We start from the raw sequence: 23,349 nt of genomic DNA, 5'->3' as shown, positions 1-23,349 counted from the left end.
CCTGGCTAAATTTCTGAAGAAGCTGAAACATAAATTGATGTACATCCACAAATTTCAGGAAAAAACGCTTCTTTTTATTTTTATTTTTCCAAAAATCTCTGTATATTATTTATTAAATCTAAACAACTAGATAATGATTTATAAACAGCAATAGCAGTTAGTAAATTTCAAACAAAACTCTCCCGTGGCGCAAAAAACAAATGTTAGAAGTGATAAATCAATTGTTGACCAAATCTGCCGACCATCGCTCGCTCTCCAGCCACTCAACGCCATCTTCAGCTGCCCCACATTGATATTGTCTTATTTCATCATAAATTAAATGATTGAGAGTACTATCTCAAAGCTCATATTTGAACTTCTCCTCTGATTTCTTTAAAAAAAAATCTATTACAGCTTTGGAATTTTGATTTTAGTAGTATATTGCTCACAATTATCCAATACATTATATTGAACTATTTGTCAATTTAATTGAACTTTATAGATGTTGGTCTATCTTACGTTTCTCCCATAACTTCAACAAGACTGGATTACAGAACAATAAATTTATTAAAATTTCCAAATTACAAATTAATCTCAAAGTGAAATGAAACACAGTATTCCAATTTTTTAGAAGGATGTAGGTAACCTTTTCTGTGTCTGGCTCTTCAATATTCACAACTCCTCCCTCACCATATCTGTGCGAAAACTCTCACCTGGACTATATATAGATTCAAGTGGTCGTGTGGGAATTGGAATCTCTTCTTCCGATAAAAGCATTGCTAACACTCGTGATGCTGATGGGCGTCTTTTGGATTCCTCATGAATGCACCAGAGAGCTGTAAAAATTGTTCTTGTTATGCTGCTTGAATTAACTAAACCATCAGAATTGAGTAGCCGATGGTCTATTAGCTCATGCAGCCGATCCTCTTCACATAACCTCCACGCCTGCATTCACACACAAAACCATAAATTTAGTCATTATATTTGCTAAACGAATATAATTGTAGTGACTATATATGCTAGTATAATTCTTACGTGCTGAGTAAGCATATTGTCATCTATGTATTCCGTTGCTCTTTTGCCAGATACTATATTTAACAGTGTCACTCCAAAGCTGTAAATGTCTGATTTCACAGTCGCACGATGGGTTCTGAAATACTCGGGATCAAGGTAACCCCTGTAGGGCCAGACAAGGAAAGAAAAATGCATTAATCAGCTGCGCAACATGAAAACCCTAGTCTGGGCCCCTAAAATTTACCAACTCATGTATAGATTAATCATTTTCATTCTTATAAAGGGTTAAAAGGGTAAGGCGATTTTACAGTGTTCCACAAAGTTCCGTTGTTACATGGTCAGAAGTCTCAGTTACATCCTTTTCAAGCAGCTCGCAATGTGTGGAAATAGTCTTGTTGGCATATTGGGCGAAATCCATTTGCAGTATTCTAGCAAGGCCAAAATCACAAATCTTGGCAGTGAAATTTTCGTCCAGAAGAATGTTACTGGGTTTAATGTCTCTGTGTATTATACACGTATGTGCACCTTCGTGAAGATATGTGAGTCCCCTTAACATGTCCAATATAATCTTGAATCTTATTGACCAGTCAATAATCATATCAATTTCATCTGCATATTATGGTTAGAACTATTTTAATGTTACAGATAAGCGCTCCAATCACACAAAAATACACAAAGTAAATGAACTGCACTAGCTACTTACCAAAGATTATGTTTGACAGGTCTCGTGGCATATAAACGTAGACTAACATCAGATTGTCTTCAATGCAATATCCCACGAGCTCTACGATGTTTCGATGATGTAGCTTTGTTAGAGTCCTCAGCTCGTTCATCCACTCTGTTTTGCCATGAACACTATTTGTATCGCTCAACATCTTTACTGCCACTGATCTTCCATCAGGCAGAATTCCCTATGAAACAGCAGAAGATATATGCACAAATTATTAACTGATCATAGTTGTTTCTAGAATATAATTGACAGTTTGATTTCAGAACGAACTTACGTGAAAAACATTCCCAAAACCACCTTGGCCTAGGATTTTTACAAAACCATTTGTCACCCTCTTCAATTCGCTGTATTTGAACTCAATTGGAGTCGGAAATGCTTTGATCTCCTTCACCAACATTTTTAGTTTTATATAAGTGGAAGGTTTTTTGAGTCCAAATATGGCTGGAATCTTTTTTTTAAGGAATCTACCCAGCCCGAGAGGTCTCCGCAGTGGCATTTGGTGTTTTTCGTGCTCATTTACCCCATAATAATTATCTTGTCCCCAAGAATGAATAGTGTCTGAACCTGATTCCTCGAGCTCTGATTCACAACTCTCCTCAATCTCACCTGATTAAATAAATTCTAAACTTTTGAGTGATAAATTTGAATCGAATTGACAAAGGTTTGTAATCGAATTAGTCTCTTACTCTCTTGATTTATGGACTGCTCGGAGGTATCTTGCTCTGCAACTCCAAGGCAATTATTCTCCTCGTTCCCACCTAGTTATGACAAATCATTAACTCGGTTATGTGGGTATACAATATTTCAATTAATTACAGAAGTTTTCGAATTTGGGAAGATGCAAATTTCTAAGAACAACCTGAAACATTATTTTGCCGATGATACAAGGTAAGTGTAGTCACGGTCAGAACTTGCATCTGAAGCATCAGATCGGCTTTCATAGAATCTACTTTTCCCCGAACATAGACAAGTTCATCGCGGATCTTCTTAGTCAACAGGAACCTTCGGAGTTACCAGACAAATATCACTAAAATATAAATATATTTCTTTGTTTTAATTTAGTGTGAGGAATAGATACAACAGAGCTATGCTCTGCAACTTCGTCAGAGAATATATGGAAAGAAACTACTTACTTGGATAATTTATTCGATGTGATAAAGGAGCAACACAAAATGGCACCAGAAACTATTAATTTAGCAGCTTCACTCATCTCTTCTAAAATCTCTTTGTGCAAATCAGCATAGATATCTTTCATCTGTTTCAAGTATTTACCCAGCTTAAGCATAGCTTTAAGAAGGTCTATGCATTCTCTGTCATTTGCTGAAATATTGTCGAATCTTTCTAAAACATTAGCTATCGCCAAAAGTCCCACTGCAACCCAATGTGCATTCCCCAATCCTTTCAATACGTCAACCGCCACTGAATGTGCCTCTGTAGAAAGCTGGGACTTCAAGAATTTCTAAATCAAACAGCCCAAAAAACCACCATTTAAAACATTGAAAGGAAACCACTGTACACTAGTCCTGATTCTAGACAAACAAATATATCAAGGTCTGAATCACCTGATCTGAGAACATTTTTGCACCCTTTGAAATGCCATCGAACAATTTAGAAAAATCTGAAGCAACAGGCTGCACTAAATCCCTTAGCTGTCTTCCACTGTCAATTATTTTGCAACCCATGCCCTGTAGGCATCCGTATAAATTTAAAATCCATTACAATGAAGTAAAAGGAGAAAAATGAAGCAAATGTTATGTACCTGGTTAATGATGGCAGATAAAACGTTATCGATGTAGCGTATAAGTTGATCGAGGGATAGGCTGGAGAGACCAGTCGTACGAGAATGTTTGCGACTAACAGCACATGCAATTTGGTTGTTGGGACCGGAACTGGTTAAAGAATTACTCATTTTGGTGCTATTAAAGGGCTCTATCAATCAGGCTGAAAAATTCGAGGAGAAAGATAATTAATCAGAGATATAGAACACCTTATTAAATTGTTATATGATCAAACAAACTAAAGTCTTACAGAAAAGATAGCTGGATGCAAAATTTGCGCCAACCGTTTACAGCGATTCACAGGCATTAAAACCTCTTCAGAAAGCCGACTGATAGCCGATTGTTCTTCATAAAATCAGCTTCTTCGTAGTATCATAAAGAGTAACTGACTTTGCATCTTCGAGGAGCTTTCCATGAGAAAGGACACAACAATTCCACGCGGAACACAGCAATAATTTCCCTTGGGCTTATCTTCTCGGCTGCCTTTCTTGACTTAACTTTGTTCTGTTCTTTTTTATATAATAAACAAAAGTTTCAACACAGCAATTATGTTCTTTGGACTCATTATGTTAATTATCTTTCTGACATAGACTTTCTAGTTGGTCTTCTAGATAATCGAAGAGTAAAATTATGAATAATGATTATATCATTGAGTTATTTTTTAATGTTTTAGAATATGTTCTTTATAAAGTGTTTTAAACATAATTATTCTAGTTATTTGAATGCAATTAATTATTTTAATAATAATATGTTAAAAGTTAGTAAGGTGATTTTATTGTCATATGTAAAGCTTATCATTCTAACATCTCTTTTTAAGATTTATATTTCACACAAACAGAACATGTTGATCAAAACAAACAAATATTTATTTTTTAGAAAAAAATATTATAAGAAAATTTATGTATCAATAGAAACTCCATCAAACTACTTCATAACCTTTGGAAAGGTGTAGTTCTCTAGCTCAATTTTGAATATCTAGATTACAACCTTTCCAAACCATTGAATCATAGATCTCCTAAATTATTGGACAATGGTCCATACCGATATGCATCCATAGGCTCCATCAAGGTGTTTAATGACACTCAAAAGGGTATATTTTTTGACATACTTAAGACTCTCAAAGTATCTAGGCAATAATTTTGATCGAAGAAAAACAAATCCCTTCCTATCATCAAAATGCAAACTTCATAATATATGCATTCTTCAATATTGAAACATAAGAAAAAAATCCTTCCTAATATATTTTGAAATGAATTATTTCTTTCTGCTTTGTTGATGAAAAATGTAGATAATCATTGAGCTACTATCTGGATCATGTATGTGCAACAAAGAGATCATTAAAGTAATGGGAATGCATCTACAATCATTTATTTTGAGGCCCCCTTTTTACTCGCTATTTGTGAGTAAAGGTATATTGTATGCCATGTGAAGTGTGTAGGACATAGAAAGAGGAGTACATCTAGAAGCTTTCTTGCATTTGAATTTCACCTAAAATTTTATGTTCTTTTAATGCATCATCCTTGTTAAATTCATACCTTTGTTGGCATTGTGTTGTCATTGATGTCAATCGGTATAAAAGGACAAATGGTATGGGAGTATTGTTGACATGAAGTCATTGATGTCAACCAGTGTTGTAGGTCACCAGTAAAGAAGAAGAATGTCATTCAGAGGAATGACCACTAGAGTCATTGGTACACAAGTTAGTGTTTGACTTGTGTGGATGATATGGATAGGTTACCAATATAGTCTGACACCGGTAAGGAGAAGATGTCAATTGGTAAGTGATGTGTTGACATGGAGAAGATAAACTAACCAAGTGAGTGGTTGACAACCGGAAAACTTATGACCAGTGTACAAATAGGATGAGCAAGGTGCTTGAGTTGTTGTTTGTGATGAAGAGGTAGAATGTTACCTAAATCACATCAACGCTCATGAAGAAGGATGTACAGGTCACCAGTATGCTATGTGGAACAGGACTCCCACTGGATAGAGATGCAGTCACCATGTGAAGAGATGATTGATAGTGAATGTACCCACACCAGATCATCAGTGCATTGCAGGATGTAGATGACAAGGACTCACTCCCACCAATAAGTGGAGCTTATCTCCTATTATGGAAAGTATGCATCTTAGTTCTGTGAGATAAGGAAGAAGAGGTAAAGGTAGGTGTTTGAAGGCTCACACCGGATCTAACACGTGAAACAAAAGGATACCTTAGGTGCATGTAATCAGAGATGTGCATCGGATCAGAAAGCGTTGGCATATTGTGCCACTGGGACAGATGAGGAAGAGTAAAGAAGTGATGGATTTCTCACCATGACAAACCAGTGAGATGATATCCGTTCCGATGGTGAATAAGGCAAAGTGGAGCAGTTGCAGAGAGAGAGTGCAATCGGTATGCAGATGCCTTAGATGGAATCAGTTGAAGGTTGATGACATGGTGTCATCGAGATGGCTACCGGTGAGCATGAGAACCAGTAAGGAAGCTGAGACACTGGCAGGGTTAGTAAACCGACAAAAAAGAAGGATTGGTTGTGTGTTGATTGTCGGTGATCAAGTCTAACTGACACAGAGGTCCAAGCTAAGGTCAATGTCGACAAAGGTGCCATGTGGAGTCAAGGTGGTGGACATGCATGCAGCGGTAGATGGAGTGTGCACCAACGAGGTTGTTGTAGAGTTGGTCGATATTAATTGTAGGCCCCGTAAATCATGGTATGTGTTGCAGAGGTGTGCGGCTCAAGGAAGGTCGAACAGAGGTGATCAATGGGATGCATCGATCAATGCAAAGTTCCAAGTGTAGTTTGAGGTTGGTGATGCTACCTGCAGAACCATTTATGGTGATTGATCTTATGTCTCGCGGATTGAATGTCTGTGTTTGCTAAGTTTAGCAAACGTGCATTGGAAGGAGGAAGATATGGTAGGTAATGCCTAATTGCTTGCAGGTTGTCTATCTTCATACAGAATGAGATCATATCAGATTTGATATGCCTCACAATCAATGGAATAAACCCTAATGGCGCCAAGTTCAAACTCACGTCTTGACACGAAAATCTGGATATATGTATGAGAGCCAAAGATATTGTGTGGGTTGTTGAAGGAGAGTGTTATGCTGCTGCAAAAGAGAGAGAAAATCAGTGAAGTGCTCATCGAGAGTCAGAGGAGAGACTGAGTGTGAGAGAGAATCAGGTTGAAGAGTTCAACTAGTAGTCGGCCATTGAGTCTAATACAGGAGGAAACAGGTGGTGACTAAACTGACAGAGAAGAGCCATAGCAAATTGCAGAGAAGGGAAGCTGAGGACCAACAGGAATCAGATGGTAGATATCTAACTGAGTTATCAAGACCAGTGGTGGAGATTAGCAAAGCAGTTGAGAGAAGAGCCAACCAGCAGAGAGAACCGGCAAAGAAGGAGAAGTGGAGTTTACTTTAGTGGTGAATATTCGCTAATGGCAAATTTTTCACGTCGACGATCTGGGATATGGCAAATATTCTATACCGACTGGGGGTGGCCATGTCACCAGAACATTATCAATTTCTATCAAAGTCACGGCTCGATCACCATATGTTTTATGCAATTAAATGTTTCTATGTGATGATTTCGCCAATACAATATATGGTGGACACACGGTAAATTTAATTTTTTCGCCTACACTCTCTAAGGTTGCCTTAATAGATGACCTTAATTCACCTATAGGCATGTGAAGATTTGTTAGCCAAGGGGATCCAATTTGCGTGACATCTTGCCAACGCGTGTCTCCATTCACCCCAACTTTCGCCAACTATATTGTATTCGCCAATTTAATGGACGACCTATAATCACCTCAAAATTTACATAAGTCATATTTGGATGACCTATAATTGCCTCGAAAATTACATAAGATGTGTTATAGTTACGTAGGATTCGCCAAATATTTGTATACCATATAAAATTCCTACAGAATTCGCCATATAAGGATTGGTATAAATACATGCAAAGATCAGATCTATCTCAACACAATCTGGTGGGTTCTAGACTCTGAATTTTGATCAATAACGAAGTTTCAGACCAAGGAAAATCATTGTTGTTGACTGCATTAGCGACTGCTAGTGACCTAAAGGTGAGCGATCATATTTTTGAAGTGGTATATTATACATTATAGTCTATTATTGCTTCTTCAACAAATTGATATTTTTTTGGCAGCCTTTATTTTGTTGGAGATGTCGAACAGGAAGAGGGGTAGGAAACCTGAATGTGGGGAAGGCCAGGAGAGGCCAACAAAAAGAAGAATGTTGTCTTCGTACTTTGGCATTGGTGAAAATCAGGAAGGTACATCAGCACAAGTACAAGTACAAAATTTGCCACCTACACCGCATGTTGAAGATGATAGCGAACCTGATATCTGAGATCAAGATGATCTTGAAGAAGATTATCTAGTAGATACCCAAGTTAGCCGGAATGATATAATCGACTTGGGTGATAATGCCATTGATGATAATGCATGGAAGGGGAAAAGAAAAGCCATATCAAAAAAGGGTGAACCACAATCAAAAAAGGATCGGGAGTGGGATATGTCAGTGAGGAATTTTCAAATTAATTGGGCATCAAAGTATCCATTCATTGAACTAGTGGAGAATCCAATTGAAGGTGAGCCTCCAATAGAATGCAGGTGTAAGATTTGCACTTGGAAACATAACAAGGAAATTAGGTTGCAGCTAAAATTTGACACCATAGAAAAGCATATGGATAAAGTTTATGAAAAACAAATGATAGACAGGGTTGAAAAATCAGTGATAAGATGGAAAGCAAAGGAAGAATGTAAACATGTGGGGAATGCCGAAGAGTATTATTTTCATGAGAAAATACAGATGAAACCTGTTGAAGTTAAAGGTTCTATTGAAGTTGTTTTTGGAAAAGCAATGCAAATAGAACAACTGGGCAAAGTTGTTCAGTTAAGTGTTGTTTTTTATATTTTGAGCAGAGGGCGTGCTATGACAGATTTTCCATCAATTAGTGGTTTATTACACTTTTTGAAAGTTCCTAACTATCCTAATAGACACTGGTTAGTAAACAGTGGATGGGAATGGGCAAGTTGTCTTGCTGAGGTTGAAAAAGAAGATGTAAAGGAAAAAATAAGAGAGTCAAACTTTATTGCATTTTCTTTAGACGAAGTTACGGCAGTAGACAATACTTCATGGGTATGCATGCATGTTTATACTGTAGAGAATCATACCTGCCAACCTCATCTACTATATGTTGCTAAAATGAAGGAGAGTGCGACAACGAAAAATTTATTTCAACTAGTAAAGAGAAGTTTAATTGAATATGGAGGTATGGATGACATGACGATAGCCAAAAAATTGGTTTGTGTTGGAGCAGATGGAGCTTCAGTAATGCAAGGTCACAGGAATGGTCTTTGTACAAAGATTGAAACTTCATTTGCACCGTACATTATTGCAATTCACTGCATGGCTCACAGAATGAATCTAGCTTTTGGAATTGTGAGCAAGTTTGCTTTAGTTAAAAAAATTGAAATTTTAATCAGAGAGCTCTACTCACACTTCTGTCGAAGTCCCAAGCGATTTATGAAATTTTAACACTTTGCTGATGGAATAACTGATGGGAACAAGCTTCTCAAGGATAATGATACCAAATGGATCTCTTTGGATGGTCCAGCGCATCGAGTGTTTTTAGAATATCCATCCTTGATTGGACTATTTCACACAACTCGCGATGAATCAGATCAACCAAAATTTCCTGAACTTCTTAGCAGGTTAAGTAATTTAGAGACGCTCTTAACTTTAGCAGCTCTTCTGCCCATGCTAGAGGAAATGAGGAATATTATGAAGGCTTCCCAAAAAAGAGCTCTGTATATTGCAGAATATGCTACGCTGCATAAGATGACATGCATGACCCTCGACAATCTATCAAAATCAACCAACAGTATCTGATGAAAAATTTGTTAAGTGGTGGACACTCACAGATTTGAACAATCATGATAACTTTTTACAAATCGGTGAAGACAGGGAGGTATGTGCCAATGTACGGGGAGTTGAGATACCAATGCACTTCTATGCCACGGTCGACCTCAAGGAACCAAGAAAGCACCCCAGGAAGCAACTAGCAAGAGTTACAAGGGAAGATTTCAACAAGATTGTTGAGACTGTAACTACTTCTGTGAAGAAAATTGTGTATGATCTTTCCTCACAAATTTGAAGCAGATTCCCTACTGACAACCTACTTGAAGCCATGTCTATCGTGTTTCCTCATTATTGGAGCCTCAATAGTGCAGCCGATTTTCGAAGTAAGCTACTGACTTTGATAAAACAATTTTGCATATCCAGAGAATTGAATGGAGTAACTATAAATGGAATATTAGATGAAACTCATCTTTGAGAGAAATCATCTCGTTTTGCATACACTATGAGAGAACAATATGCCAAAATGGAGAACCCCCGCGAAGAGGGATTAGTAACAAGGCTTTGGAAAACTATAGCTGAGAACAAAATGTTGCGTGATTCAATGCCAGAATATGTGAAGCTTGCTGATTTATGTCTTACCATGATATTGGGTTTGGTGGAAGATGAGAGAGTTTTCAGTGCTTTGGGGTTCCTAAAATCAAAGCTAAGAAACAAACTAGACAAAAATTTGGAAAATTCCTTAAGGCTCTATACATCTAGGTATGATGTCCACACTTTTCCTTACGATAGGGCACTGCAAATCTGGAGGTCCAAATGTGAAAGAAGAGGTTTGGGCAACACTTCAAACCAAAGTGCTAGTGGGACTATTGTGCCATGTACTAGACCGTCACCTACTGGTAGCATTGAGATGTAGTTCGGCAAAGGTATGCAAACTCGAAGTGAAGAAACTCAAACCACAGACAAGAATCAAGAAAGCTTTGAATTTGATGAGAATGAATGGCAACTATAAGAGATTGGTATTTATTAATCTTATTAATGTATCTCATCATTCATATTACAAAAGAATATTACTTTTTGCAATTAGAATTTAATATTGATTTGTAATTGTATATTTCAACTTTCTATTTCTAGATTTAAAATAGCATAAAAAAAAAAACCATAATGTGTTTATTGATACAGAGATGTTTATTGTTTATATATACATGTTTGAGTCTCAAATCTGTGTGATACATTTCAGAACCATATGATACAATTCATCCAATAGTAATACACATGTCGAGAACTTATATTTTCATTAATTCTTTCAAAATATAGCCATATGATACAATTCATTCAATACTAATACACTGTGATTCTCCATGCAAATTGCAAAAGTGAATACAAAGTTTCAGAACCCTTTGCAAATGACCCTGAATCCCCTTTTATAGAAACAAGAGAGCAACAACAACTCCTATGTGATTCTCCAATGTCCATGCAAAAGTGAATACAAAGTTTCAGAACCCTTTGCAAATGACCCTGAATTCCCTTTTATAGAAACAAGGGGAGCAACAACAGCTTCAGGTCGAATTGCAAGTTTGCAACATGTGAAGACTAAACATCAAAATCACAAACTCAACACAGATTTATATGGCCATCACAGGCTGTATTAGCAATTTAACATCTGCTACATGTTTGATGTCTCTTATTCAAAAAACTGAGTTCAAAATTAAATATTAATTCATGCCATGACAAATTAAACATAGATAATGGCAGTGCCTAAAACCTACTAATCAAAAATAGAGAAATGCATAAATGTTAAAGCAAGGGAGAATTTGAGAATACAAATTTACTGGCTGAAGTTTTTCACTGTGCATCATAGATTCATAGGCTGGATTAGCAAAATAGCAATAGCGAGTGCTGTTTTTTTCCTATTCATAAAATAGATTTATAGGCTGGATTAGCAAAATAGCAATAGCAAGTGCATCATAGATTCATAGGCTGGATTAGCAAAATAGAAAATAGAAAAAACATAAAACCTTGAAATTAAGAGTAAAAGAAGAAAATTGTGCAATACATACTATGATTCTTAAGAATTATGTGCCAGTTTTTGTAGGGTGCTCCACTCTTCATCTGATGGAAGTTCAATATTCTATAAACTATGGAAATTCAACTCCAACTTCATCAACATTCCATATTTATAAGATTTACTTGACATCACTTGTTTCATCCAATACCAAATTTAGAGTTGTAAATGGTTGGATGAATTCCAGAAATCTTTGGGGAGTTGTGTCCTTTGGAAGCAAGTCTAAATTAGACTTCATTTTTATCTCCATGCTTTTTTTGTAAGCTTCTTCTCTAATGAATTTATTTGATGTGTCAATAGGCTTAGGCAAACCAAGTTTAATCAAATTATTTTTCTTTTCTTGCAACTTCAATATCTTTTTTCCACAACTTTCTATAACTTCTATTGTTTCCCTTAGCTTCTGGCATTTTTGAATGATAGATGATGTATTAATTATGGCATCAATGTGGCTCTTAATTCCCTTGGATGCCAAGTAGCTATCACTGGAACTGTAGACTACTTGTAGAATATTTTTTGCCATATCCTCTTTTGAATAAACATGTGTGCTCTTCTCATAGTGCCCTTTGATTTTTATATAAATTAGTCTCATACTTTCAGTCAATTGAAACTATTCACACAACTTCTCACTCCTCTGCATTATTTGCGGCCAAATGTTTTCTTGTATGAGATTGAGTATCTACCTCTAGTGGCCTCTTGCGAGAGATATTTTGTTGTTTCCCTTGTCCAACACCAAGACAACTAGTATCAGTAGTAGTACCCATGCCAACCCCACCAATCACAATAGCACTTGATTGAACAATAATAGGAATACTATCCCCATATTCCCCACCAGTGGCAGTGGCACTTGATTCACCACCAATGGGAATACCATGATGTGGTAGTGGTTGTGGATTTGAACCTGAAACAAATGTAGGTGGACCCTGAGGGTAATGAGTAGTACCTATCCGTGATGAATCTGGAGAATCAAGTCCAATGACTAGTTTAAGATGACCTTTTGATTTTGACTGTGATGGAATTTGTACCTAAAGTGGATACCAAATGCCCTCTCCTCTAGCACCTAGACCACCACCTTCAAAACCCTTTTTTTCCACAAGGTTTGCCCCTTTGCTATATTTTTCTTTCAGGGACTCATTGACTCCACCTAATATTTTTGGGACTGTAGTAGTTGTTGGAGGGGGCTCAATAGCAACCTCATGCTCATCATCATCTTCAGTCCTGCCATGATCCATATCCCACAATTTTCTAAACTCTGCATCCTCATCGATGCTCTCAAATTTTGCACTTGTCTTTGGTTCACCGAGATTCTTCCTCATAGTCCAAAAATCATTTATTTTGGTTTGAGTCCAATAATTCTCTTTACATTCATGCAAAATTGATTTGGGAATATATTTCTTAGATGGATTAGCAGATTTAAGGTAGAAATTGTAGGACCTCCTATTTTGGATGCCCTAGCCCTCCTCTATTGTCCTCTATGTGTGCATTTGCAATGCCATAATTTGTGATGAAATTTCTTCTATTGAAATGTTAATGTCAACTGCAATTTTCTCCATCTCTTTTTTAACCTCATCTGAGGAGTCCATGTTTCTAAGCTTTTCTAGCAATGGTTTACTTTCATGTTGACATAACACTGAAGAGTTCCCATTTTTCTTAAGCCTTGCTTGAACTACACTGATTGGATCGTACTACCAGAGACACTCATCACCAAAGTTAAAAACTGTCAAAAAATCATGTGCCACATTGAATGCTTTTCTCTCAAATGTGAACCCTCCACATGAGAAAGGAAAGGAAGGAAATATGCTCTTATTTTGTTGACCATGGAATTTCCTATATGTGCTCTCCAATTGTCGTACATACTCTAATGCAAATACCCTCTCTGTCACATGTATTGGAAGTCTGTATAGTTTTACTGCCGATCCGTAAAACCTTAACACAATGAATTCTTCCATGAAGAACCAGTCAGCCAATTCTATTTGACTTTCGAGTTGAATGCAATCTCAACAAGACATAGGCAACCTAGGCATTGGAGTGCTTGTAATTTCATTATACATTGGTGCCAAAAAGAAGTCTACAAAATGGTTGTAGTTCTTTCTGTTATCATGCATCCTTATCTTTGGTGTCCAATCATATATTGGACACTCTGTTCTCTTCCCAGTCTTCTCATCAATGGAAGCTTGTTGGTCTCGATTATCACATGATACTTGGATAGAAGAAGATAGCACAAGTAGGATGAGAACTTAAATGTCTTACAAGAACCTTTTTTTATCATTATTAATTGTTTTTGCATGGATTTTACAATGTGCTCAATAAAATTATATCTTACTGGCTGACCTGCACAATGGATATTATAAATCATTTCAAGAAGGCTTGCACCCACTTCCCTATCATTTTCCAATCCCAGGCAAAATGACAGCAAGGAAATAGTATCCCCAACCCATGGAACAAAAATGTTAGAATCATAAGGAGGCTTATGATTCTGATCTAACACAATACCAGTACCACTCTTTATTAGAGCTTTGATAAATGAATCTCTGTGACTTGGATCGAAACTCTCATAATTCCCTACCAGCTTTTCAAGGTCAATTTGGATGTTTGAGTTTTGGGCTTCAAATCCTAGGTTCAACAAATGAGAAAATTCTCCCTCGTTTATGGATAGAATTTCCTCTTTTGTATTTTTATTGACAATTGCTTTTTTATCTTCATCATAATTTTTGGCGTAGACCATGACAAAATCAAGGCAAGGGAATACTTCAGGTAACACCATGCTTCCCAATCCAACATCCCACGATGCGATTTTATTTGTTTTTTGTTTTAACATTGGGTTGAAAATAGTAAATTTTGCCCTGGATGCATATGCCGCCTTACTAGACAATGTATATCTAATATCTATGATACGCTTTTCACCATGGATAGCAAGGTCATAAATATCATGGTATTTATCAACGAAACCTGGTGTTTTAACTAGTTCAGTTAGGTACATTTTGTTTTTCACTTAGCTTCTTGTTGAACTACTACTTCCCGTTTTCCCCATCACTATTATTGTTAATAATTCAAAATAATGCTAGATAAAAACCTAAAAATGCTAACCCTCAAATTGGACCACAAGATTACCAAAAGCAAAAAAGGCGGGATGTAGGTGTTCTAGATTTTACCTAGAAATTGGAATTTCTATTTCACTAGATTGGCGTAGACAGTCTCTATTGCAACTTGCATTCCTCAATCTAGTAGCTGTTTTTGAATCTCCCTCGATTTACAGGTTTGTCCATGAAATGAAAGACGATTATGATTTACGAGTCTCTTATTTTGTAAACTCTAAAAAGTAGAAAAGTAAAACCTAAAGGGCAAAATATCTAGAATCATGTTGTAATTTTATTAATTACTATTAATAACTATTTGATGCCGAAGGACAAAACATTCATTGCTTCAGTATAAATTCTAAGGACATTAAGAATCATGTTGTAATTTTATTAATTATTATTAATAACTATTCGATCCCGAAGGACAAAACATTCACTACTTCAGTATAAATTTTGAGGACATTAAATGTAATACGTTCAATTCCAGGCGAAGTTCTCCCAAATGTGTTCACTTCCCACATTCGGGCCGAAATCCACCCTAAGTCGTTGATCTTTTCTCATCCAACAGACGAGGGACCAAGGTCCCTGTTGTGACTTTACAGGTCTATTTTTTAAGTCTGTTTAATAATTTTAAACTTCTACCCGAAAAAGTGCTTTATAGACTTAATTATATTTAATTAAATATAAAACGTTTCAATTCTGAGCGAAGTTCTCCCAAATGTGTTCACTTCCCACATTCAGGCCGAAATCCACCCTAAGCCATTGATCTTTGCTCATCCAACGGACGATGGTACATGTTGTCAATTGTCGTGGGTCCCATGACTTTTGCCAGTTTTTGGGCACGTCACCATACTCTTGTCACTTTTTTGGGAAAAGTTCTCAGAAAGCTGTTCACTTCCCACATTCGCCCCAAAATCCACCCTAAGCCATTGATCTTTGTTCATCCAACGGTCGATGGTACCTGTTTTCAGATGTAGTGGGTCCCATGACTTTTGCCATTTTTCTGGCACATCACCATACTCGTGTCACTTTTGTGTCAGATGTCGTCGGTCCCATAATAAGAGACATTTAAATTTTAAAGATGTGCAATAGTTTGAGATAACTATTAAATATAATGTTAATATTATTTGTAATTAAATATGTGCAATAGTTTGAGATAACTATTAAATATAATGATAATATTATTTGTAAAAATTTGAAATTCAAAAATAGTATAAACCATGAAACTTAGTTTCTAGAATAAAACAAATAACTAAATAAAAATATAAATTTTGATATACAATTTGAAAGGTAAAAGTTTAATATAAAAAAGAAAACATTCAATATTAAATCTAAAATATTAATTTAAAGTTTAACAAAATTCTTTGAAAATATGTTTACGATATATAATTTTAAAAAATAGTTTTAAAATATATATAAAAGTTCAACATAAATTTAGTGTATTAATTTAAAAAAATGTGCAGTCCTCAACCTGTTAAGGTGAGCAAATTTGGAAAGTACAAATGCCAAGGTGGCAATTAATTGTTGCAGAAGGAGTTGTTTGCGGCATGTCGCACAAACGGAGGAAGGGGAGGATGGCAGGAAATCTTTTTCTTGATCTCATGGTGTTAATGCCTTATCGTGCACATTCATTACCCAACCTATAAGATGGAGGCAAAATTTATTACCTTTTGATCTGTGTACCAGTTTTTGTTTTGAAGCAAAACAAATCTGTAGTTCGTAGAATCATAGCTTTTGTAAGACATTTTTTGTAGGAAGTGCTTTTGAAATTGCAGGTGACCATGGAGGCCAATTTCACACTTCGAACAGACAAGAAGTTGGTGCCCTTTTTGGGCAAAGTATCTAATAAATGAATGCAAGGACTGTTCAAGTTTAAGGAGGAGAAGTTGTGGGCAATAGCTTGACTGATGCTTGTAGAGGAGGTGGCACATATCAATCATCGGTATTGAACTAACATAGAGGTTTACTCTCTGATTCTAGCATGGGCTTGTGAATTCGAACGGAAGGTGGAAAAGGTGAAACTCACATTGGTCAAATTGATTGATGGGGATTTTTTAATTAACCTGGATTCAATCTTGGAGTGGGTGGTGCCAGGAGTTGGCATTTGAATTAAGGTAGGGGACGACCAGGATGAATTACTTCCTTTTATTCATGGCCCAGAGGATGAAATCAAATACCAGTGTTGTGAACGTGCCCGAGTGGGGTGGGAAGCAATGAAACTCTTTGTGAAATTAACTAGGGTGGATGAAGTTCTGAAGGCTTTGCATGTGGTGGCAAGGATGGAGGTTGGTAGGGAATTGAGAGATAGGGCTGAAGAAGGAAGGGCCATACAACTACTGGCAAGCTTGGAGGGCGACCCCGACTTCGGGTGCCTAAACTGAATTGCAAAAATGAAAGCTGAAGCGGCAAAAGGGAAAGCCAAAGCATCAACCTCCGAGGAGGGAAGGGACTGGGAGGAGGCGACCCAGGGGGATAGTGAGACTGAGTGAGCGGCCTACCGGCAATGAACTAGTTTTTTTGTCTGCTTGTTATAAGCTGTGGGCAGTATGGTTTTCTCTCTGCCCGCGTTTATGCATGAATGACTGCAAATTTTGTATCTTGAAACTTTTGAATTAATAGAATGAAAAAACCTTTACCGATAAAATTTTGTATCTTGAAACTTTTGAAATTTTGTATTTTGAATGACTATATATTTATAAAATTATAATCAACCATAATCAATGTACAAATAATTAATGGAATGAACTGAATTTTTTTTTAATAGCATTACATAAAAAGGATCACAGTATTAAATTTATTTCCATTGTTTAACAAATAATTGAAATAACGTAGCTCATATACAAAAAGCATTTGAAAGAAAATAATTAATAAAAATGAAATAGAAACATAGAAAGCATTTTTATATCCATAAGACTGTAAGAGGAAAATTGAAACAAACTGGAATTTGAAAAATTATCATTAATATTTATGCTTTTGAAATTTACAATTTTTCCGTCTGATACTTGAGTCCCCCAAAAACTTAAAAGCCAAAATGAGTGAGCCACTAGCACTGAGCCTGTTAGGGTTCGAGGACATAGGAAAAAAAACTACAGGGGGGTGGGGCTAGGGCACAAGTAGTGGAATTGTTTACAATTTTGCCCTAAGAATATGGCCCTCCTTCCATGTAGAATTCTTCAGACAGAATAAGCTAAGAGGATTCTTCAAGCCACATGTAGTTTGGAAAGTGGTCCAGGAGGAACCATTTCCGAAGGAAGTCCCTGCCAATCCACGCCCATTTTCTATGATGCATCAGCTGCTCCGCATTCAGGTTTAGGAGAAACAGTTGCCTAGCCACTGGCACTGCTTGGTCAGGGAGGAGAAGCTTGGATAATTCACTCGCCCAAGGGATCCCCACCCCTACTTCTGCAAGGATGACAAGAGTAATATCATCTCCAAGGAAGTCTTCCTTAAAAACCTTCCTCAACAACATCAGCATATCCACCTTGTCTCCTCCCAGGTCCAGAAGAGACGATAAGAAGCGGGATGTAATGTCCATGTTAACACGGTACCTATTTTCATTTCGCAAAAACTCTCTGCCCAGCACCATTTGCACAGCCTCATTGGTGAACGACCCAACCTCATTGCAGACTGATTGGAGGGTTGGGTCTCTAACGGAGCCTAGAAAGGCCCTCTGGTCCTCTGCAAAAATGCTTCTCAAGCGGATGGGGGTGTCCATCTTGAGAAAATAGATTAACAAATTAAACAACCTGAGCCTATAAACCTAAAATACCGTGACCTGGAGCTCCGATGATTTATCTACCAAATGGCAAAGGTTAATTGAAGATGAAAGAAGCAGAGATCGTATATATATTGTTGAAGCTCTTGATTGTAATAATTACTTCTTTAACCATATTAACTGCTATAAAAAAATTTAAGTCTTTCGTATCTTTGCAAATATTTCCCATAAATGCACTATTGTGCGAAAATGGAAACAGCTATGAACTAGTACCAAATTGGCAAGTATCACATTGGAAGTCGTGGGCAAGAGAAAATTTGATACATGTCTATTAAATCCAATTCCCATCCGGGCACTTTCTGGTGAGCTATGTTCTCTTCAGAAAATTGGGCCGAAATAAAACTTCAGCCATTGATCTACAATCATCGAACGGTTTAAAATCATTGATGGATTTTAGGTATGTGTCACCCTTCACGTGTCAAAGAGGCTGCGCTTATTGATACATCATGTAAAGTCTAGACTCAATGTATTATGTGATGTGATGTACTGATGTGATGTGATGTGCCTTGTCTATTAATGGCAATGAATTCATGAAATCGCCAATAAATTATATATTGTACCATAAATAACAAAACATTCGCCAAAACAAATTAAATAATTTTCAAGCGGTGGAAAAAAATCGCCCATACATTTAAATAATTTTCAAGCGGTGGATAAAAATCACCAATACTTTTAAATAATTTTTCCTTCAGAGTAAAATTTTTCGCTCATACAATTATATATTTGTTCCTTTTAACAAAAATTAGTCGCCTCCCACAATAAATATTTTCCCCATAGAACAAGGTATTATTCACCAGAAATTTATGGAATTTTTGTACCCTAGAAAAAAATTCACCAATACAAAATAATTTTTTCCACATTTAAATTTTTTTTTTTGCCATTGATATGAAAATCCCCCCCCCGAAAATAATGTCTGATTTGCCAGGATTTTACACAGTTTCCCGGGGGGGGTTTCTTAAAGTTATCCCTAAGGAGAAGAGACTAAACTGACAAGGTTGCAGTAGGAGATAAGGTTGCAGTAGTAAAATGGTGAGGTAGAGAACCGACAGTGAACTGGACAAGAGATCCAACAGAGAAATTTGAAGAAGTGTTACAAAATCCATTTGTAACAAGGTTATTAATTAGTAAATGATTATATTTTGTATTCACTGATTTGTAGCTCGATGCAGGGGTTGTACCTCCTTGGGTTGGTGCCCTAAATCAGGGGTTGGTTCTCCTTGGGTTGGTGCCCTCAACATTATAATGAAAGATTCATAGTGAGGTTGGATTGGACCAGTAGTCTCCAGTAGCATTTCTCACCGAGTTTTTTCCCATCTTGGGTTTTCCTCATATATGTTGGTGTTATGTGATGTCCCTTTGTGTGTGATTGCATTTGTGTTGGTCTCCCCTCTAACCGGTAAGTCTGCATTGAGTTAGATCTGATAACCGGTATACTCACATAGGACAATTAAAGGGAAAAGATTGAAAACCACTAATTCACCCCCCTCTCAATGGTACATTTTGTCTAACAGTCGGTATCAGAGCCTAGGTTCCCAGTTAGACGAGCTTTCTCTAGCTTGGGTAGATTCTGGCTTAAGGACACAATGGTATGTTTAGTGTCAATCCCAGCTTCGGTGTTTAATGGGTCTAACTATTCCATTTGGAGTTGTAGAATGGAAGTTCACTTATCCTCTCTAGGTTATGATGTTTGGATGTTTGTCCTAAATGCCTGCCCTAGTAAAGTCAGTCCTCCCACCGATTCAAATGTAGAAAGAAGAAACCAATGTAATGATGTGAAAATGAAGGCTATACTCTGTGGTTTATCTGATGATGTTTCCTCATAGGAGGATAGATGCAGATCTACAAAAAACATATGGGATAGATTGAAGAAGCTCTATGGAAATGAGCCTACTACTGCAGCTGGCTTGTGAAGATAGTTAGAGAAATGCATCTTGTGTATCTGCAGATGATGAAGGTAGATCTGCTAGCAGCTGCAACAATGATGATGAAGGTACCCACCTCTTCATGGCTCAAGAATCAGAAGATGAGAGGCACACATCTGAGAATGATCATCCAGATCACTCCTACCAGCAAGATGTGTTTGGCAGTGATAGTGAAAGTGAAGAAGAAGAGGAAACAAAAGTTGATCTTGAAGGAGAGCTTGTAAATGCACTTGAATAACTCAGAAGAGTAAGAAATGAATACAAGCTATTCAAGAATGTTGTTGTTGTGGAGCAAAACTGGTTGATAAAATGCCTTGAAGAATCTGAGAAATGTATCTCAGAGTTAAAGACTCAAGAAGAAGACACCAAGGAGTGTCAGTGTAAAGATCTAGCATCTGAGCTAGAGGGATAGGCTGGAGAGACCAGTCATAGGAGAATGTTTGCGACTAACAACACATGGGATTTGGTTGTTGGGAGCTGAACTGGTTAAAGAATTACTCATTTTGGTGCTATTAAAGGGCTCTATCAATTAGGCTAAAAAATTCAAGGAGAAAGATAATTAATAAAAGATATAGCACACCTTATTAAATTGTTATATGATCAAACAAACTAAAGTCTTACAGAAAATATAGTTGGATGCAAAATTTGCGCCAACCGTTTACAGGGATCCTCCAAATTTTGATTCATAGGCATTAAAACCTCTTCAGAAAGCTGATAGCTGACTGTTCTTCATAAAATCAGCTTCTTCGTAGCCTCATAAAGAGTAACTGACTTTGCATCTTCGAGGAGCTTTCCATGAGAAAGGACACAACAATTCCACGCGGAACACAGCAATAATTTCCATTGGGCTTATCTTCTTAGCTGCCTTTCTTGACTTAACTTTGTTCTGTTCCTTTTTATATAATAAATAATACAACACACAAAAGTTTCAACACAACAATTATGTTCTTTGGACTTATTGTGTTAATTATCTTTCTGACATAGACTTTCTAGTTGGTCTTCTAGATAATCGAAGAGTAAAATTATGAATAATGATTATATCATTGAGTTATTTTTTAATGTTTTAGAATATGTTCTTTATAAAGTGTTTTAAACATAATTATTCTAGTTATTTGAATGTAATTAATTATTTTAATAATAATATGTTAAAATTTAGTAAGGTGATTTTATTGTTATATGTAAAGCTTATTATTCTAACATCTCTTTTTAAGATTTATATTTCAAACAAACAAAACATGTTGGTCAAAACAAACAAATATTTATTTTTTAGAAAAAAAAATTCAAAGAAAAATTATGTATCAACAAAATCTCCATCAAGCTACTTCATAACCTTTGGAAAGGTGTAGCTCTCTAGCTCAATTAATGAATATCTAGATTACAACCTTTCCGAACCATTGAATCATAGATCTCCTAAATTATTGGATGATGGTCCATACCGATATGCAGCCATAGGCTCCATCAAGGTGTTTAATGACACTCAAAAGGGTATTTTTTTAGAGATACTTAAGACTCTCAAACTATCTAGACAATAATTTTGATTGAGTTTAAATCAAATCCTTTCCTATCATCAAAATGTAAACTTCATAATGCATGCATTCTTCAATATTGAAACATAAGAAAAAAATCCTTCATAATATATTTTGAAATGAATTATTTCTTTCTACTTTGTTGATGAAAAATGTAGATAATCATTGAGCTACTATTTAGATCATGTATGTGAAACATTTAAGAGATCACTAAAGTAATGGGAATGCATCTACAATCATTTATTTTGAGGCCCCCTTTTTACTTTCTATTTGTGAGTAAAGGTATATTGTATGCCATGTGAAGTGTGTAGGCCATAGAAAGAGAAGAGTACATCTAGAAGTTTTCTTGCATTTGAATTTCACCTAAAATTTTATGTTCTTTTAATGCATCATCCTTTTAAATTCATACCTTTCCATATCTTTAATAGTTTTATGTCTTAACCTATGACACATATGTGTCATGTAAAAGTCATTTGACTTATTCTATTTTATGAAAAGTTTGTTTATTTATTTTTAAAGGGATATGCACTTTAGGTATTTGAATTTTTTAAGAGGGGTTATATGTTCAAATCTTTTATTATAATTAAGTGTATCATTATTGAAGTTATTACTTATTCATCAAAGTAAAACAATATAAGGATATATGTGTGTGTGAGTTTTATTTGATGGGACAAGGTGAGTGTTCATTTTCAAATATCTCTTTAAAAGTTATGTTAAATTTTTGGATCATTTTGTGCATCACTATTATGAAAACTATAGTGGGAAATGTAATGTATAGTATGCTAATTCCAATATTTGGAGGACACTACATTACATATTGGTGTACAAGGAAGAAAATACCACTCAAATCTAAATATTTATGAGGTATTATGCATCAAAGGTATGTATAATTATTATATCTAAATGCAATTAATGAAATAAATGTTCTACATAAAAGGGGGTATACAGTAGATGCAAAGAAAGAAAGTGAAACCTTATTTCTAATTCAAGGTGCAATTAGGAGATAATCTTATAAAAGGAATAGATTTTATTTGTTGTCTAGCTAAATGTTCAAGAATAGTTGTCAAATAGACAAGTCTAGACCATTAGGAACTACAAGAATTTGATGCTTGATTGATTCAAAGATTGAAATGACTTGTGCACAAAAAAAGATAAATTAACTATTAGGACATACTTATATATTTATGATTGGACCAAAGAAAATATAAAATAAAGAAAAAATCACAAATTAAGTACTTTTATTTTTTATGTTACATTATATATTATGATTTGATAAAACCCGAGAGGCCAAAACCATTACCTAACAGCCAACAAAGTGAACAAACAAGAGGAACTTAGAAGAAGTGAGACCACTAAAACCCAAAAATGAGAAGACTCATTTTTTGCAAACAAAGCTTTTGATTGGAGCAGCAAACCTTGCATCATGCCACGGAAGCTCTTGCCAGCAACCCCTTATGTCCTACCTTGCAAGTTCACAAATTGTTGACAGCTATGTCACCCATAGTGCCCAAATCAAGGCTAGGCTTCACTGGCTTAAATTGGGAGATTGTGCATCCAAAGAATTTTTCTTGGCTCTTAGAGCTCATCACTCCT

At 36.0% G+C, this 23,349-nt stretch overlaps 1 protein-coding gene across 1 annotated transcript; it reads right to left on the bottom strand.

Annotated features, from left to right (window-relative positions):
* Positions 1–500: 500 nt before the first annotated feature.
* Positions 501–3,860, bottom strand: LOC131056890 (LRR receptor-like serine/threonine-protein kinase FEI 1). Its single transcript, XM_057991163.2, has 11 exons — positions 3,752–3,860; positions 3,483–3,664; positions 3,286–3,408; positions 2,857–3,182; positions 2,583–2,725; positions 2,410–2,481; positions 1,998–2,329; positions 1,697–1,904; positions 1,302–1,602; positions 1,015–1,156; positions 501–924 (listed from the first exon to the last, which is right to left on the bottom strand). Exons 2-11 carry the CDS (start codon positions 3,630–3,632, stop codon positions 652–654), a joined length of 2,070 nt encoding a protein of 689 aa, XP_057847146.2. The 5' UTR covers positions 3,633–3,664; positions 3,752–3,860; the 3' UTR covers positions 501–651.
* Positions 3,861–23,349: the final 19,489 nt, after the last annotated feature.

This window comes from Cryptomeria japonica, chromosome 7 (assembly GCF_030272615.1).
Source record: "Cryptomeria japonica chromosome 7, Sugi_1.0, whole genome shotgun sequence".
NCBI lineage: Eukaryota > Viridiplantae > Streptophyta > Pinopsida > Cupressales > Cupressaceae > Cryptomeria > Cryptomeria japonica.
The sequence above is the reverse complement of the archived record's forward strand: the minus strand, read 5'-3'. Positions and strand labels throughout refer to the sequence as shown.

Bases quoted from the DNA above. Each gene is read 5' to 3' on its own strand.
- LOC131056890 (XM_057991163.2), bottom strand. From the start codon at position 3,632: ATGAGTAATTCTTTAACCAGTTCCGGTCCCAACAACCAAATTGCATGT. The intron at 3,183-3,285 runs GTGATTCAGACC...TGTTTGATTTAG, and splicing joins CAAAAATGTTCTCAGATCAG to AAATTCTTGAAGTCCCAGCT. The intron at 1,157-1,301 runs GTAAAATCGCCT...CTGGCCCTACAG, and splicing joins ACGGAACTTTGTGGAACACT to GGGTTACCTTGATCCCGAGT.